Raw genomic sequence first — 15,266 nt, 5'->3', positions numbered from 1 at the left:
ATCTTTTCCCCATGGGCAGCATACAGATGGATATAGTGAGGACCTAAATGTTAAAGCCCCATCCAAGAGTAAGGAAAGGAGCATCTGAGCTAGGACAGCATTTCAATACTTAAAAACTATTACTACACTACAAAACATTTTTCATTTACCAGAAATCATATGCATATGTGTATTGGCATGAATCACTGCCAGAGGCAGTAATTTTTCTATTACTCTCATTTAACTGGTAATTAAAGCTTACATAAAAAGAAAAATGTTCCTGTTCTACTGTGCTATACAAAGAACACAAGTAATGTCTTGGATAACAACCACATCAGATTTACTCAATTTGGGTGTCTTTACTAAAATAACCAAGTCCATTAATCAATCTTTTGAGGAAGCCCCCACTCATTTGTCTTCCAACTATAAAATTTCTTTTTTTTTTTTTTTAACAGAACTCTGTACACCATGATGTGCTCCAAACTCTCCCTCCAAGTAACAGTTTATTACCAGTCAAAACTCTCCTCTGTCAAAAAAAAGGAAGTCAACAAAATTACATCAAAACCAATGTGCAGATATCCATTATTGCTGTGGAAGAGTAAAATTGTACAAGGGTAAAGTGAACGTATTTGGAAAACGACAATCACTGTTGTACCTTTAAATCCAAGAAAGCAACTCCTAATGAACATGATCAACAGGAATTTGATGAAATGATTTTCAGTAGGGAAATATTTCTAGGAAAAAAAAAAATCAAAACATTTGTCAAAACTGTTTCCATTTGGTTTAAAATTTATTCTCACAGAAATACGTTCTGATGGATAAGGAGGACATAAGAAGGACACGGACGTGTTGGAGCAAGTCCAGAGGAGGGCCACAGAGATGATCTGAGTTCTGAAGCACCTCTCCTATGAGGACAGGCTGAGAGAGTTGGGGTTGTTCAGCCTGGAGAAGAGAAGACTCGAGAAGACCTTATAGGGGCTTTCCAGTACCTAAAGGGGGCCTACAAGAACATTGGAGAGTGACTTTTGACAAGCACAGGTAGTGATAGGACAAGGGGTGGCTTTAAACTGGAAGAGTAAAGGTTTAGATTAGACATAAGGAAGAATATTTTTACTGTGAGGGTGGTGAGGCACTGGAACAGGTTGACCAGAGAAGCTGTGGATGCCCAATCTCTAGAAGTGTTCAAGGCCAGGTTGGATGGAACTTTGAGCAACCTGGTCTGGTGGAAGGTGTCCCTGCCCAGGGCAGGGGGTTGGAACTACATGCTCTTTAAGGTCCTTTCCAATCCAAACCATTCAATAATTCTGTGGTATCTAATGGTTATGTTTTGACAGTTTTGGAACAGAATGCTTTAGTCATCTTTCCAAAACAGTTATGTATAGAATACTCAAGTCAAATGGAAGTACTTCAATACTGTCAGACCCAAAGTCTGACAATCCAAAATCATGTTCTTATGCCTCTAGATTTTCCCCAAAAGTGGGTGCATTTCCATGTTTTACTACAATCCAGAGCGTAATCATCTCAGTCCTTTTCACAGTTCACATCTTAATCAGTGGATTGAGTACCCTCCAGAGCTCTTAAAATACCACCATATCTATTCAAGCATCCATGATTCTGACAGAATCATAGAATGGTTAGGTTTGGAAGGGACCCTAAAATAACATAACAATAAAATATCTGCACGGTATGTGGTCACTGAAATAACCGTCAAAATTTAACTCCCCAAATAAAGAGATATTAATAAGGGCAACCACATATATGTGTGAATACTCTACAAAACTGATCTGCAAATGTGCAGTGCCTATTTGCCCATGATTTTGGGTCATGCAGCTGCCAGGTCAAAACAAGTGTCTGCAACAGCATAGGATGGAAACCACCCTGGTTCCGGGGCCCAGGAATACCACAGCTGCTTGCAGCTCTGCGTTTTTTTACACTTTTAAGGTAGATGACGGAGATAGTCACGCACCTATCACGTGGCAAATTAACTCAAAACTCCTAAAGTTTATTACCACTCAGAACATAGCAAGCAATTACAAATGGAGAAGGAAAAATAAGTTATTTGCTTTTTTTTTTTTTGCTCAGCCAAGTGAAAAATGGATATTGTAAAGCTTCAGTTCAGTCACCTTACTCTTATAAAGAAGTCAGAGAGCTCTACTGGACAGAACTGCCAATTTTAATTTTTCCTGCCTTTCTTATCTCAGCTACAGACTACCACTTTGAACAGAATACAATACCTTCTATAACATGGCATGTCTCTGTTTTGTCATTATTGTTTTAGATTTTTTTTTTTATATCACCATTTAGTCTTTTTCTTTTCCTCCCTAACACACAGAAATAGCTACCAAGAGCTGACAATCTCCTGGTAGATCTTGTCAATCACAAACTTCATTAGGAGAACCAACGTGAAAAAGGCTTATTCAGCTTGGATAACTGTCAGATGTAAAATTTAAGGTAGTTGTTAAGTTACTTGAGTGATAAAAGTTCAAAAAGAACAAGTGACCCGATTCTATATACCAAGGACTAAAAGCAAAGTAAGATATTTCAATTAAATTGACCAAATAAGATATCTTGGAAGACAAATAAACCTATTTTTTTTAAGAAGTGTATTTTTAAAAAATTATTTGGTTTGAATTATGTTGTTGAAAGAGTTTTTAGTAAAATCTTAAAAGCTTTATGTTTCCTTGAGGAACAGGTCACTATGCAAGTACAGGTCAACTCAGCCTATACTTGTGCAAAAATCCAGCTGCTCTCATGAATGCTCTGAACTGGTGTCTGTGTGTATCCACAGCCTGCTCCTTCTTCAGTTCAAGGAAGCATTAAGACAGGTGCCACACAGAAGTCAACAGCCTGAATTGCTATGGTAGTAACAACTTACTCCTGGACATCCTCTTTTCTGCTGTTACAGCAGTAGGAGAAGGCGCCTTCTGAGCAGCTCCCCTCCTTTGCAGCCTTTGCTGAAATCCAAGAACATAAATCCTTCAGCCCATAGCCCACAAGCAGAAACCCCTTTCAGCCTGCCAAATCAACCCACCTGATCAGCTCTCAGCAGCCCTCTTTCCAAAAGGAATGGACTACAGGCTAGAATGACATGCAAAGCAACATGAGAAAAGTTAGTCTATTAAAAGGACAACGTGAAATGTCATCTAAGGGAAATTATTTTATCCCATCTAATCACTCATTCAAGTTTCTACATCAGGTACACTGCAAAGGACCCATAAAGGTCCTATAGGGTGAATTAAGTTGCAACATACAAGAAAGCTTCCAGGTCCTTTATTCCGTTCTTACCTATAGGAACAACGGCAATATACTGATTGTGCATTCATGCTCCACCAAAAGTCCATTTCATTCCAAGTGACACAAGGCATTAAGGGGCTAGATGCAGCATCTATACTCAGTTGCCAAGCACAAAAGAAAAAAAAAAAGTTGCATTCTTTCTCAAACAACTAATAACAACTCTCAAACAACTCTGACACTACTGATGGCAATAAAATGAGCCAGTAAGAAAAACATAAACACCTGGAAGATAGATAAAACAAAGAAGGGAGAAAGCTGAAGCAGGATTTCACACAGACATGAGATGATTTTTCATGTTGCTTCTAAAAAAAATAAAGAATTGGAATTCCATCTAGGAAATTAGAGGATGAACGCATTTAGAGATTTTTTTTTTTTAATAGCTCATGTTCAATTTATGTTCTAGAGCATCTTATAGCAGTTTCACATCTTTCTCCAGAGTGTAGAATCTAAGAATCTTGCCATTAAGCAAAGAGAAAAATTAAAACAACAAAATATATGCCAATATAATGCTATATCCCAGTTCCTGATCTTAGCCTAAAAAGTTGATCAGCATACTCACTATTGAGGCAAGATTTTAATTTGGGTAGCAGTCAGCAAGAAGTCTCAAAATGGAAAAAACTGACATTAGTGGAACAGCAACAGAAACATAAGAAATGGTGCATTGCTAAACTAGACCCCTTGTCCAAATGTTCAAGGATGGCTCAGTGTTTATTTCTGTGTTTAATCAGGAGCCATGATCAATCTTTACGTAACAGCAGCTGGCATCTGACATAGTTCCTTTTTCTATTTTCCTAATTGCAAAAAGCAGACTAGATCTTGCATAGACAGTAGTGATCATCAGCTGAAGTATTTTCTTTAAACAGACCAGCTTATTTTTTAGGTGTATCAGTAAGAGTTACCACCTCTACACATACAGAATACCTGGCCATCTGTGCCAAATTTAATGACATTGACTATGAACACGAGACTTTTTTTTTCAGACTCATCTGAACTTATGGGAGTAGCAACTCATTGCCACGAGAAGAAAACAAGTAAGCATTTTATCTTCGTGATTATCATTGTTCTTTACTCTGATTTCATGCATGTAGAAAATCTCAAACTGTAGAAACCTAATCTAATGTTAAAACTTTGTCTCACCAAACTTTTACATTAAATTCAGTTATTAAGCTTAGTGCAAAAACACAGGAATCACAAACTTTTTTTTTCAGAACAGCTTTAATGCCAAAAGACTAAACACACCTTAAGAACATGCTCTGTCCTGTATAGTGGAATCCCTAAATTTTACTTCCTAAATTTTAATTCAAAACAAAAATGCCACATTTATCGTAAGCACCTTGAGATTTATTTAAAATGAAGATTTTTTGTATGTTGATAAAATCTTTCAGAGAAAGACTAAATCAAAATCTGTAAGAAGTTTAACAAAGATAAGTGCAAGGTCCTGCACCTCAGAGGGCATAAATAAAGAGCCTGGCGCAGGCTAGGATCTGCGTGGCTGGGGAGCAGCCTTGCCGAAAGAGACCTGGGGGTCCTGGTAGACAAGCTGAACATGAGTCAGGGGTGTGCATTAATAAAATAATATTGCACATTTTAATAGAAAAATCAAATTCCATTAAAATGTGATTTACACATGCAAGAAAATATATCTATAAATAAAAATGCAACACAGAACCATAACATTAAAACATATAAAAGCAACATTAGATGTATCTAATATCTATAAATAAAAACTTGGCATCCACCAGTTAAGAGAGATCATAACGGATAACAAATAAATATACAATAAATCAGGAAATACCTCAGAAAAAAAAAAGAAATTATTTGCAGAAGAATTCCAACAAAGAGACTTAAAGCTTCTGATATTACTCATAATTACAAGAAATTAAAGAACTAGAAAGAACAGTAGGGCCTGTTTTGACAGGACTAAGGGTCATGGTTTCAAAATAGAGGGGGGTAGATATTGGGGAAATTTTTTTTTTACACTGAGTGTGGTAGAACACTGGAACAGGTTGCTTAGAGAGGTGGTGGATGCCTCATCCCTAGGAATGTTCAAGGCCAGGCTGGATGAGGCTCTGAGCAACCTGATCTAGTCAGGGATGTCCCTGCTCCTTGCAGGGGGGTTGGACTAGATGACCTTTGAAGGTCCCTTCCAACCCTAACCATCCTATGATTCTATATGATGCTTCCCAGAACCTATTAGCCAGTGTTAGTATCTTTACAGGCCAAGGAAGGCTGGGGACCCAAAAAATCATAGTAATGTTGGTTAGCTAGAATCTGTGGAACGTATCCAAGCCAACCTCTCACTTGAAGTAGGGCTACCCACAACAAGGTCAGGTCAGCCATGGGCTGTTCTGTTAAACCTGTCATAAAAAAAAACTTCAAAAATGGAGATGTCAAAATCTCTTGGGGTGACCTGTTCCAGTCCTGCGCTACCTTTCTAGAGAAAACCCTCTTCCACTGGATTCCCTCGCATTTTGACTACTAAGCTTCAGGCATATTAAGCAAACAAGAATTCTTAAAGTCCAGATTATCCTCATTTGCAATCATTTGCTTTCATAACTTTATAAACTCTTTTTTTTTCTGCACCAAAAAAAGAGATGCAACATAAAGCAATTATTTAAATCACAGAATTAAATTCTATTTAGAAATTATCCCTTAAATCAATTTAGTTGAGACACATTATAAACTGTCAGTGGGCCTAATTTTTGCCAACCTAGCAGAAGAAAAAAGTACGTTCATGAAGAACAACCTTTTTGACACACAACCTAACATCTTCACTCTTATTGATTTTCCTCCAGTACAAACCACCCTTCCTTCCTCAGACTGTCTGCACGGGTAATAGGGCAGACATGAAATTACTTACAGTCTACTAAATTCTCCCTCCTTGTTGTTAAAACCTGGCCTACACACACTCCAAACACTCAGTAATATTTACTGCAGGACTCTGGAGAAGCTTTTGTGTGCTGTTATTCTGAAGGCTGTCAGTGGTGACCTCAGTTACTTTAAGATATGAACATTATTCTTCACAGTTACGGCGCTAAAAGTTCTATGATATATAGAATATATTTACTAGGAAATTTAGAAAACAAAAATATTGAATTTTCCAGCACAATCTGTATGTACACATTTAGGATAAAAAGCACAGCAAGCAAATAAGGAGGTAACAGCCAGCTGATCATACTCCAGAAGTACACTTACAAATATGCACTGTTTGCAATAATAAAATATTCCAAAATTCTCTAACTAAAGTAATGAATCAGTAAGATTAATCTTTAATACTTTGCCACAAGCTGGTTCTTCACAAAGTCATTAGGTTTACTCCAGGGTATTGCCATATCACATTACAGCAGCCCTGAGGACACGGCAGGACTGCTTATCTTGGCATGGAAGAAGCCAGCGGGGTGTCCATTTTAGCTACGGGTGTGGCATAAACACCAAGGCAGAATTGTTGTGGTCCCAGCAGATCTCTCTATACAACAGCTGCTGATTGTTTCTTGCTAGAAACTGCTATTGTTTTTAGCGGTCATGATCATGTATGCATCAGAAGATTTTACACAGTTGCTGATTTCACAGTAGCTAAGGACAGGCAGAGGGGGGTCCACACGCGGTCCATGAGGCTGGTGCCACCAATTACTGGTGCAACATCTGTGAGGTGGAGCTGGCTTGCTTCCTTCCACTGCTGTGGGCTCAGCTTCCTCACTGATCACCCCACAGCACAAACCCATTGCTGAAAACATGCCATATGGCCCAGATAGGAACTATATTAAACTGTTCACCAACTGCACATCTCACAGGCCTCAAGCCATCCCCTATAACATAAAATCCTCTCTTTGTTAACCAGAATAACGGCAAACCAGGATAGTCAGTACAGACCAGTGGGCAGCCTTGATAGCAGGGGAACTAAAGAAGGAGGAGAGAAACATGATGTGCGCACACACACTGCTGCGTGGAGTTAGCAATGAAAGTTTATTAGCTCTAGCTCAGTTTCAGCCCCCACAGCCTTCCCTCTCAGGGCACTTCCTCATGAATGGGGAATGCTTATGTCTTGAAGAGTGCAGAGCTCACCACAGTTATGCAAGTTCAAAGCCTTCTGTTCCCAGTCCTTGCCAGGCTGGAGATGATTCACAGCAAAGGTAGCTCACGTGTCTCTGTCTGCGGTCCAACGGAGCGGCAAATTGAATAAACTACCAGTGGGTAACATAATTCTACCAGTGCTGACGGGCAGTAGCCCCTCAGAACACAGCAGGTATCTAATGGAGACCAAGCCTATGCCTGTAGCACGCAGGTAGGCAGGCATGCCCTTTGCCAAAAAACAGTGCTTGTCTTTCACCAACAGCCAGAGAAGGCAGCCAGTCACAACGCGCAGCTCCCTGTCTGGCGGGACGAGTGAACTCTGCTCCCTCATCGCAGCAGCACCCTGAGCTTGGGCACAGCACACGATGCCAGAGCTTGGCAGGGAAGCCAGCGTCCCTCAGCACGACCAGGGCTGCAGCCTGGCCCGGGCTCTCCCCTCAGACGAGAAGGACAACATACAAATCAGACCAGAGCTTTTTCAGGCTGGGACAATCTCTGTTCTGTCCGTTCCTCCTACAACAAGGAGGGCCCATAACCTGGTGCTTTTGAGGCAGCCCGGACACTGGCACAGGGACCGCGGGCTGACCCTCCCCTGCGCCCCAAAAAGCCGGGCCCAGGCTTAGGCCCGGCCGCCGCAGGCGAGCCCGCTCTCTTCGCCGCCCCCAGGGCACGGCTGGGCCTGGGCGGCCGCCCACTCCTCCGCGGGGTCCCCGAAGGTCACAGCTCCCTCGCGCCGGCCAAAAATGAGCCTCTCAGGCGGCCCCTGCCCAGCCCCAAATAACGCCGGCATTCCCCCCTCCCCACCCCCGTTACCCGCACCCCTTCACGGGGAGAAGCGGGGCCGGGGTCAGGGCCGCAGCCCGTCCCCACCCGGGCCGGGAGCGCACCTGTAGTTGTAGCCGCCGAAGCGCTGGCTCTCCCGCAGCAGCGCCCGGTACAGCCGCAGCACCTGGGCCCGGCTGGACGCTGCCATGTTGCCGACGCTCGGCGGGTCCTCCCGCGGCGAGGCCCCTTTCCCCGCCCGCAGCGCCCGGGGCCGCGCCGGCCCACGAAGCCGCCTCCTGCCACCCGCGCCGGCCTCTCTGAGCGCCTCCGCGGCGGGCGGGCAGGGGCGGGGGCAGCCGCGGCGGCGGCAGGAGCGCACGGTGAGTGGCGGGTCCGTGAGGCAGCGGCCGCGGCTTGGTCTGGGCCCAGCGCAAGGCCCGGGTCTGGGCGGCGGAGAGGTCGCGGCCTGAGGGCTCTTCCCCGGCGGCGGGCGCCTTCCCGGGCGGAGCGGCGCGTCCCAGGCCCGCTGGGTCGGCCCTGGCCGGCGCCGCTGCTCTGGACGCTCCGCCGCGGTGTTACTGCTCAGGCCTCGGCCTGTCCTGAAGCCCCACCGCCGCTTTCCCCCTCAGGGCTCCAGGCGGTGCGGCAGGGAACGGCCCGAGCGCTGGCAGAGCCGGGAGGGGAAGGCCTAAGCGAAGGGGAAAGGAAAACCAGCGTTCAAATAAACTGGTGCGCTCCCATACTGGTTGCGTTGGTGTGCTGCGTGGGGAAGTGGGTGCTGGCAGGGTGGGATTGGTACAGGGCCTGGAAAGGAGCAACAGGTGATGGGTGTTTGGTGAAAAATCGCTATGTAAGTTTGCAGTGAATATTCACCTGTTGCTGGTGTACTAGGGCCTGGTGTGCTATGGTGCTGTGTGAATTGTGCCTTTCTCAGTATCCTGTTTTAAGTTGAATTCTGTTACTTAAGCTAACTCGAGCTGTGTGCTTATAGTTCAGGTACTGTTTGAGTTAAGCAGCGACAGTGTCTGAAGGAGGTTAGCAAGGGCTTCCTGCCTTTGTGCATTTATTTGCAAGGGGAAATCTTAATTTATAATTTTTCTTGGTTTTTCCATAGCCCTGAGAAATGGTTATGCTGGTTTTATCAGTGTACTCGCCTAAGGTTCTGTGTTTGTTTGGATTTTCAGAAAGTGAATTACTGTGTTGAACTTCAGGTGAATTTAACACATGGGTCCGTGTGTGTTGAAACTGGCCTTGAGGAGGGCAGTACCCAGGCATGAATTGATGTACACAGTGTCTGTGTATTGTACAGCCTACGGAACATTTAAAAAGTAGGTTCTGCCTGTTTATTTGCTAAATTTTGGGGTTTATTCTTCTCTGCTGTGAGACTGGGGCTCCTTTTCTGCTTAAGCACCTCTTTTATCATTTATATCTGATTGTTTTGTTGCTGGAAAGAGCATGTGCCTAGCATCCTCTTCTGAAAGTTTTGCCACTCCAGGATAAACTTGACTTAGTTGCTTAAAAGCATGACACCCCAGCTGTATTTGATACTGATTTTTAAATATCATCAATAATATGATTTCTTTATAATAATTACATGGTTCCTACTTTCTCCACTGTATGTTCTGTATATGGTAGATGTTTATATACATTCTACATCTCTCTGGCAAAAGAGCTTCAATTGCGGCTGTCAATTTATTGTATATACACTTTGAGTATTATTATTTGTGCCAGTTGTACATCTGATACAATTTACAGCATAGAACTAAAATAGTTCTGTGCTTCTGCGTGTAAATAATATAGACATGCAAGGAGTTATCTCAAATTTTATCTTTGCAAGTATGTTATCTTTGCAAGCATCCCTTTTAGGCTTCTGGAAATTGAAATTTTCTGTACATAGCAAATTTATTGGATGTTCTCTTTGTCAAAACCAAAACTAGCAATGTTAGAGGAAATGTATTTTTGTAGAAAAATGCAAGCAACTGAGACACTCTGCTAAGCATCATGTCTGTGAGGCTTTCCCTTGTAAGTTACATACCAATGTGTTTTGGGTTAGCACTTGGTGTTTAGGAAACTCAACAGGAAAATATAAAACAAGCATGCTCTTTAATTGCCTGTGTGACCAACGAAATTCTCCTTGTAGCCGCATTTTTGACACAGATTGCCCCGGGAGTGGAGTCCATCTGAGGTGCTGGTGCTCCCCCATCTTTGCAGCTGTTAGTGGCTGGAGTGCATAATACACGTTAAAGTAGAACTCTTGCTTTGTGTCTGCAGATTTATCATCTTCCCTGAAAGCAGCAGTGGCAACCCTACCCTTTTTTTTTGGTCATGGGTTTCAGACAGCTTAAAACATACAAGTCCTGTGTGTCATGTACAGAGCAAAACCTAGCTTTAAGAGTTTAGCAAAGTTATGTGAAATCATTCTGTAGATCAGTGTGGCAGTTATTCCATCTAATTTTACAGCAGCCCTCTTTGTTATTGTGAGAAATAAAGTTTTGATGCTACAATCTTCAGCTCTAAAAGATGAGAGAGTAATTGGGAAGAAAGCAAAACACATTAAGCCAGTTTTGCTTACAAAAATGCTATTGACTTAATATTTGTAAAGTAATTAGAAATTATTTTGAAATAGCCTCAGGTGCTAATCCTGTTCCTGAATCTCCCTGATAGTTTTGTGATTGTTACTAATGTTTTTTATTTTTTCTTAGATAACCATATTTTTCTCTTAAGAAAGCTCATATGATTACAATAAGCAGTGAGAATAATGCAATGTACTATCAAATGCAAAGTAAACATACCAAAAGAAAAAAGTCTTTCCTCTTGTCTCTATTTCTTGGCTTAACCTTTATTACACTCAAGAAGGGAAGAACAATTTTTATCAGAAACTAGTCGTCTTTGTGCCATTAGGTTGGTGCTGTTGACTGAAAAAAAATATTTATTTTCTTATGTATTTTATTATTGCATTTTATTGGAAGCAATAGATTATGGTCTCAGAAGTCCTGTCATTCTGCAGTAAGTGGGCATTGCCTCTGCTGTGAGTGGGGTACACGTGTTTCTGCTAACTTTCTGTTTATGTGCATCAGTGCAAGCCTGCAGAGAATCTGAAGCACAGATACAGCCCAAATGACCACAGTTGTGTCCTGTGACGCTGGAGCCTGTGTACAGGGAAGCAGTAATGATCACTTCATTAACTACCTCCTCATTCCCTAAGGGGAATCCACACCTGAATTTAATGTAGACACCAAGACAAGACCAATCAAGACATGGATGGATGATTTTTTGCCCCCTAAACTTCTCTGGTTTAAAAATCTGTACTGTTTTCTTATTACGTTTTATGGAGATGTTTTTCTTACTTGCAGTGATACGTATAATCATTGTTGAAGGGGGTTGGCAGGTGTTCATTTGTCTTTGCTTTTGGCATTTGGAAGGAAGGTGGCCTGTGTCTTTCTGCGTCTCTTGGGATAAATAAGCACTTTGAGAATGATGTGATAGTGTCAGTATCTGGAATAGTTACTAATGTTTTAAATGTGTAGCTGCTCAAAACCAAAAAAAAAAAAAAAAAGCAGAGAGGAGGGGAATTTGGATGAAATACCTGCCAGAGACTCTGGACTGGTGTGGAAGGAAACACTTGTTTAATTCTCTGATACCTATTGGATGTTTTGTTGTATGTTGCTGAATTGTTCCTTGTGGTACACTATTTCAGCTTTATGACATGGCACTCAACACTTTTAAGAGAGCATGTGCTTTCCTGTTGCGCTGCTGTTCGTGTTTATTATTTTTCTTTGGGGGTCAGAAGAATAATTGATTGTCCTGATATTATAATCTCTTTTAACTATTGTTTTTCAGTTTGTGAAAACGTGCTAGCTTTTCCCTGCTGCTGTGGTGCAATTTCTCTCTTCTTCTATGCTGTTATTTCTTGATGGACAGTGTCACGCCCAGTGAGATCCTACACAGTGTTGAGTAGGACCTTTAAAATAAGGACTATAAATCACAAGAATTTTGAGATTTCAGTTACAAATGTAATGAACTGTAATGTAACCATTCCCTATAGTGAGTAAGTTTTCCACAGTATCAAAAGGAGTGCTTGAATAACTCTGTTTTAAGAAAAAAAAATTTGTTGGGCTCCCCAATAGGAAATAACATTTTTAATCAGGAGGACAAACTTCCATATTTCAAATTCAGCTATGCTCCTAACTTATTTGTGCATTTTGGAAAATTCTACCTGAGAGTTCAGAGGGAAAAAAAAAAAACGGGACAAAACTCTTCTCTCAGTCCCTTTTTGTGAGTTACCCCATCTCTTTCTGAACTGAACTGCAGAATGTTATGTGTTGTTTAAAGAATGACTGAAAGGATAGTAATAATAGGGAAAAAAAAAACCAAAAAACCAACCCAAAACCAAACCAGTAGTGGGTTTTCTGTTGTAATACTTGGTCCTGTAAGGGAATACCTGTTTTTCCACTGTCCTAAACTTCTGCTGGTGTACTAAGGGTATATTAAGTGTTCACATCCATGACCTCATCAATTCAGAAATGCTACCTTTGCTGCACTTTCCATTGTTTTGTCTAATTTAGTCTTAAATAGCTAAGTAACTTCCCTTTCTGTAGGAAAGATATTCTACTTTATATTTTATCTTGCTGTTAAGAAATGTTTTCTGATGCTTAGCTTGTGCTACCCTCTTCCCTAAATTCATCCTACTCTTTCATTTATGCCCCTTAGAGTCATACTGTGTAATTCTTCTCCCTCCTTCGTGATTTATACTATCATTATATTTCTCCATAGCTGTCATTCAGCCAGGTTAACTTAGTTTGATATTTTTTTTTTAATCTTCCTTTTTTAGTGGATATTGAGATTTTTAACTTTGGAAGTAAACTTAGCTGTAAAACAAGGACTGATACTTTGTTTAAGAGCAACTGAGAAACAATTTGTAGCCACCCCTGTATCTTTTTTCCTGATTTGCGATTTCTAGTTTTCCAGGTTGATTACAATGGTACTAACAACCTTTTTTTTTTTGATAAAGATCATGTTTGCATCTAAGATGTCTTGCTAGACCAAAGTCCTTTTTTCTCTGGAGTTTATTTTTGTAATATATGAATGTGTATATGAATATGTATAAAAGCATATGTGAATATATATAGAAGCATGTGCACAGCCATGTGATGATGGTGAAGGTGAAGGTCATGCTGTTCATCCTGGGTTCTCCATGCTGTAGCACTGAGGATTTGTGCACAGCTGACACAGTCCTGTAGGTTTTTTTCTGATTACTCAGTTCCATGTCCCAGGTATGGGAAATCAAAGACAAACTGCTGCTTGGGTGCGTCCCGATTCTTCTCCTGCTACCTGCATTGTGTGCATGGGTCTTCTTGTTAGACAATATGAGGGGCTAGCTCCACTGAAGTCATGGGCTATTACTTAAGTCCTTCCCTGAAAATCCACTTTACTAAGCATTTTCTTATAATTATGTCTTGTGTGATTACTTCCTGGAAGCAATTCCTAGAGCAAAATATCAGTGGGGCTAGAAGTATCATGTTGCTATAAGGTAGAGTACTTCTTTGATGTAAGAAAACATGCTAGCCAAGGTAAAATAAAAGTGGAAAGTTCTTTTATAATATGTTGAGAAGGTGTAATTGGGAAAAGATGTGACCTTGGAGAATGGGACATGTGGAAGATGCTTTTTTTTTTATTTTTTTTTTATTTTTTTTTAATAGAAAGGTTAAGCGAAACAAGGATTAAGTGGATTGTAAGTAGGCTATCTGTTTAGTTTTCTGACTGTGTGATGAGAGGAGGGGAAATAAGACTTTCCACTTGTAGTGCATTTTCATTTTATATGATGCTATGCATCAGTATGACTTTTTGTTCTGGTAGCTTGGACTTTTGGTCTAGAAAAAACCCAGCAGTTTAAATAATGTGAAGCTGAAGCAAAGAAATCTGAAGAGAATATTTCTGGAGTGGAAAGGAAACTATGGGGTAATGTTTTTATTTAAAAGAGGAAAACAATATACCCCTATTATGGAATTGTAGTAATGGTAGAGTTTAAGATAACTTAATTTTGCATAATCCTTGACATTCTTCGTCTTTCATTTTGTGTCTATCAGTTTTGTGTTCCCAGAGCTCTGACCAGATGATGGTGCCTTAGGAACATGTTTCTAAATATCTCATGTTTCTGATGCATTTGTAAGATAAGATGAATTGTCAATATTTCCTAGGTACTTCCGCATTTCTAGGCAAAACTTTATTTTATTTCTGTTTCAGTTTTTTGTATCTGGGGTGACTTGTGGCCAAATTTAGCTTTCAGCCAGTTCCTGAAGAGAAGAAACAAAGCACTGACTAAAGCTAACGGGCAAAGGAAGCAAGGCTGAGGACAGATTATCTCTGATTGTGGGTAAGTAATTATAAATAAATTTAGCTTTCTTAATCTGTCTTTGACACCACTAACCTTTTTAGGTAATAACAAGTTTTCAGTCCTTCTCTATGTTAATTAATAATAATAAAAAAATCTTTCTTCATCTTCACCAAATGTTAAAGACAGGTATGCTAATTAACTTTGCTTTCCATATAGAATTCATGCATTTCCTCGCTCTTAATACAAAGACAAAGGAAATAATGAGACTTGAGATATAAAGATAGGTAGATAATAATAATACGTGGATAGGTAGAAGATTATAATCTTCTGAAGGACAAATTCAGAAGGATAAATTCTATCATCTTTATATTGGAGTATGTCCATGTCTTTGAATAGAATCCCTTTGAAGTCTATCCAACTACATAAGCAATAAGTTGCTGTTCAGTGTGAGAACAGGTAGCAAAATTAAGTTCTTCTTACTTTACAAACCACTTATAATTGATGCAAGTTAGAATCCAGCATAGGATGCTCTGGTGAATGGGGAGTGAGCTCAGTGAGCTTTTTAGAGAGGCAACAGTTATTGCCTTAGAAATCCCACCATCAACCTTCCACTTTGTTGTTACATTCCTGTCCTTGTAGAAGAATAGGCTAAAGGAAATGTATGTCTGTGTCTCTTCATAAAGTTTTGTGTCTTAGCTCAAATTGGGGCTGAGGGTGAATTTAAGTTGGGATGCAGACCTATGAAATGGAGCGGCCAGCTTTCCTATAAGGATGTATTTAACATCCTGCAGAAAGGCAAGAAGGAGGAATGGGGGAAAAAATA

The 15,266-nt window shown here is 40.7% G+C and overlaps 2 protein-coding genes across 13 annotated transcripts in view; one reads left to right on the top strand and one right to left on the bottom strand.

The window, feature by feature from the left end:
- The window catches only part of LYRM4 (LYR motif containing 4), a 96,203-nt gene extending 87,837 nt beyond the window's left edge, over nucleotides 1–8,366 (bottom strand). For all 5 annotated transcript variants that reach the window (XR_015257631.1, XM_086740266.1, XM_086740268.1 and 2 more), the window contains exon 1: nucleotides 8,232–8,366. Coding sequence is in view for 4 of the 5 variants with exons in the window: in XM_086740266.1 (XP_086596392.1) it covers nucleotides 8,232–8,317 (86 nt within the window). In the remaining variant the exon portion in view is untranslated. The remainder of the gene's footprint in view (nucleotides 1–8,231) is intronic.
- FARS2 (phenylalanyl-tRNA synthetase 2, mitochondrial) overlaps nucleotides 8,316–15,266 on the top strand; it is a 252,522-nt gene continuing 245,571 nt past the window's right edge. For 3 of the 8 annotated variants that reach the window (XM_086740264.1, XM_086740258.1, XM_086740265.1), the window contains exon 1: nucleotides 8,316–8,489. In XM_086740264.1, coding sequence (XP_086596390.1) covers nucleotides 8,316–8,489 — 174 coding nt within the window. Of the gene's footprint in view, nucleotides 8,839–8,863; nucleotides 8,881–9,223; nucleotides 9,321–14,352; nucleotides 14,483–15,266 lie in introns of those variants that run through there. The other 5 variants (XM_086740261.1, XM_086740259.1, XM_086740260.1 and 2 more) reach the window with 5 other exon arrangements.

Source organism: Chlamydotis macqueenii, chromosome 2, assembly GCF_036417535.1.
Source record: "Chlamydotis macqueenii isolate bChlMac1 chromosome 2, bChlMac1.mat, whole genome shotgun sequence".
In the NCBI taxonomy this organism is placed as follows: Eukaryota; Metazoa; Chordata; class Aves; order Otidiformes; family Otididae; genus Chlamydotis; species Chlamydotis macqueenii.
The sequence above is the reverse complement of the archived record's forward strand: the minus strand, read 5'-3'. Positions and strand labels throughout refer to the sequence as shown.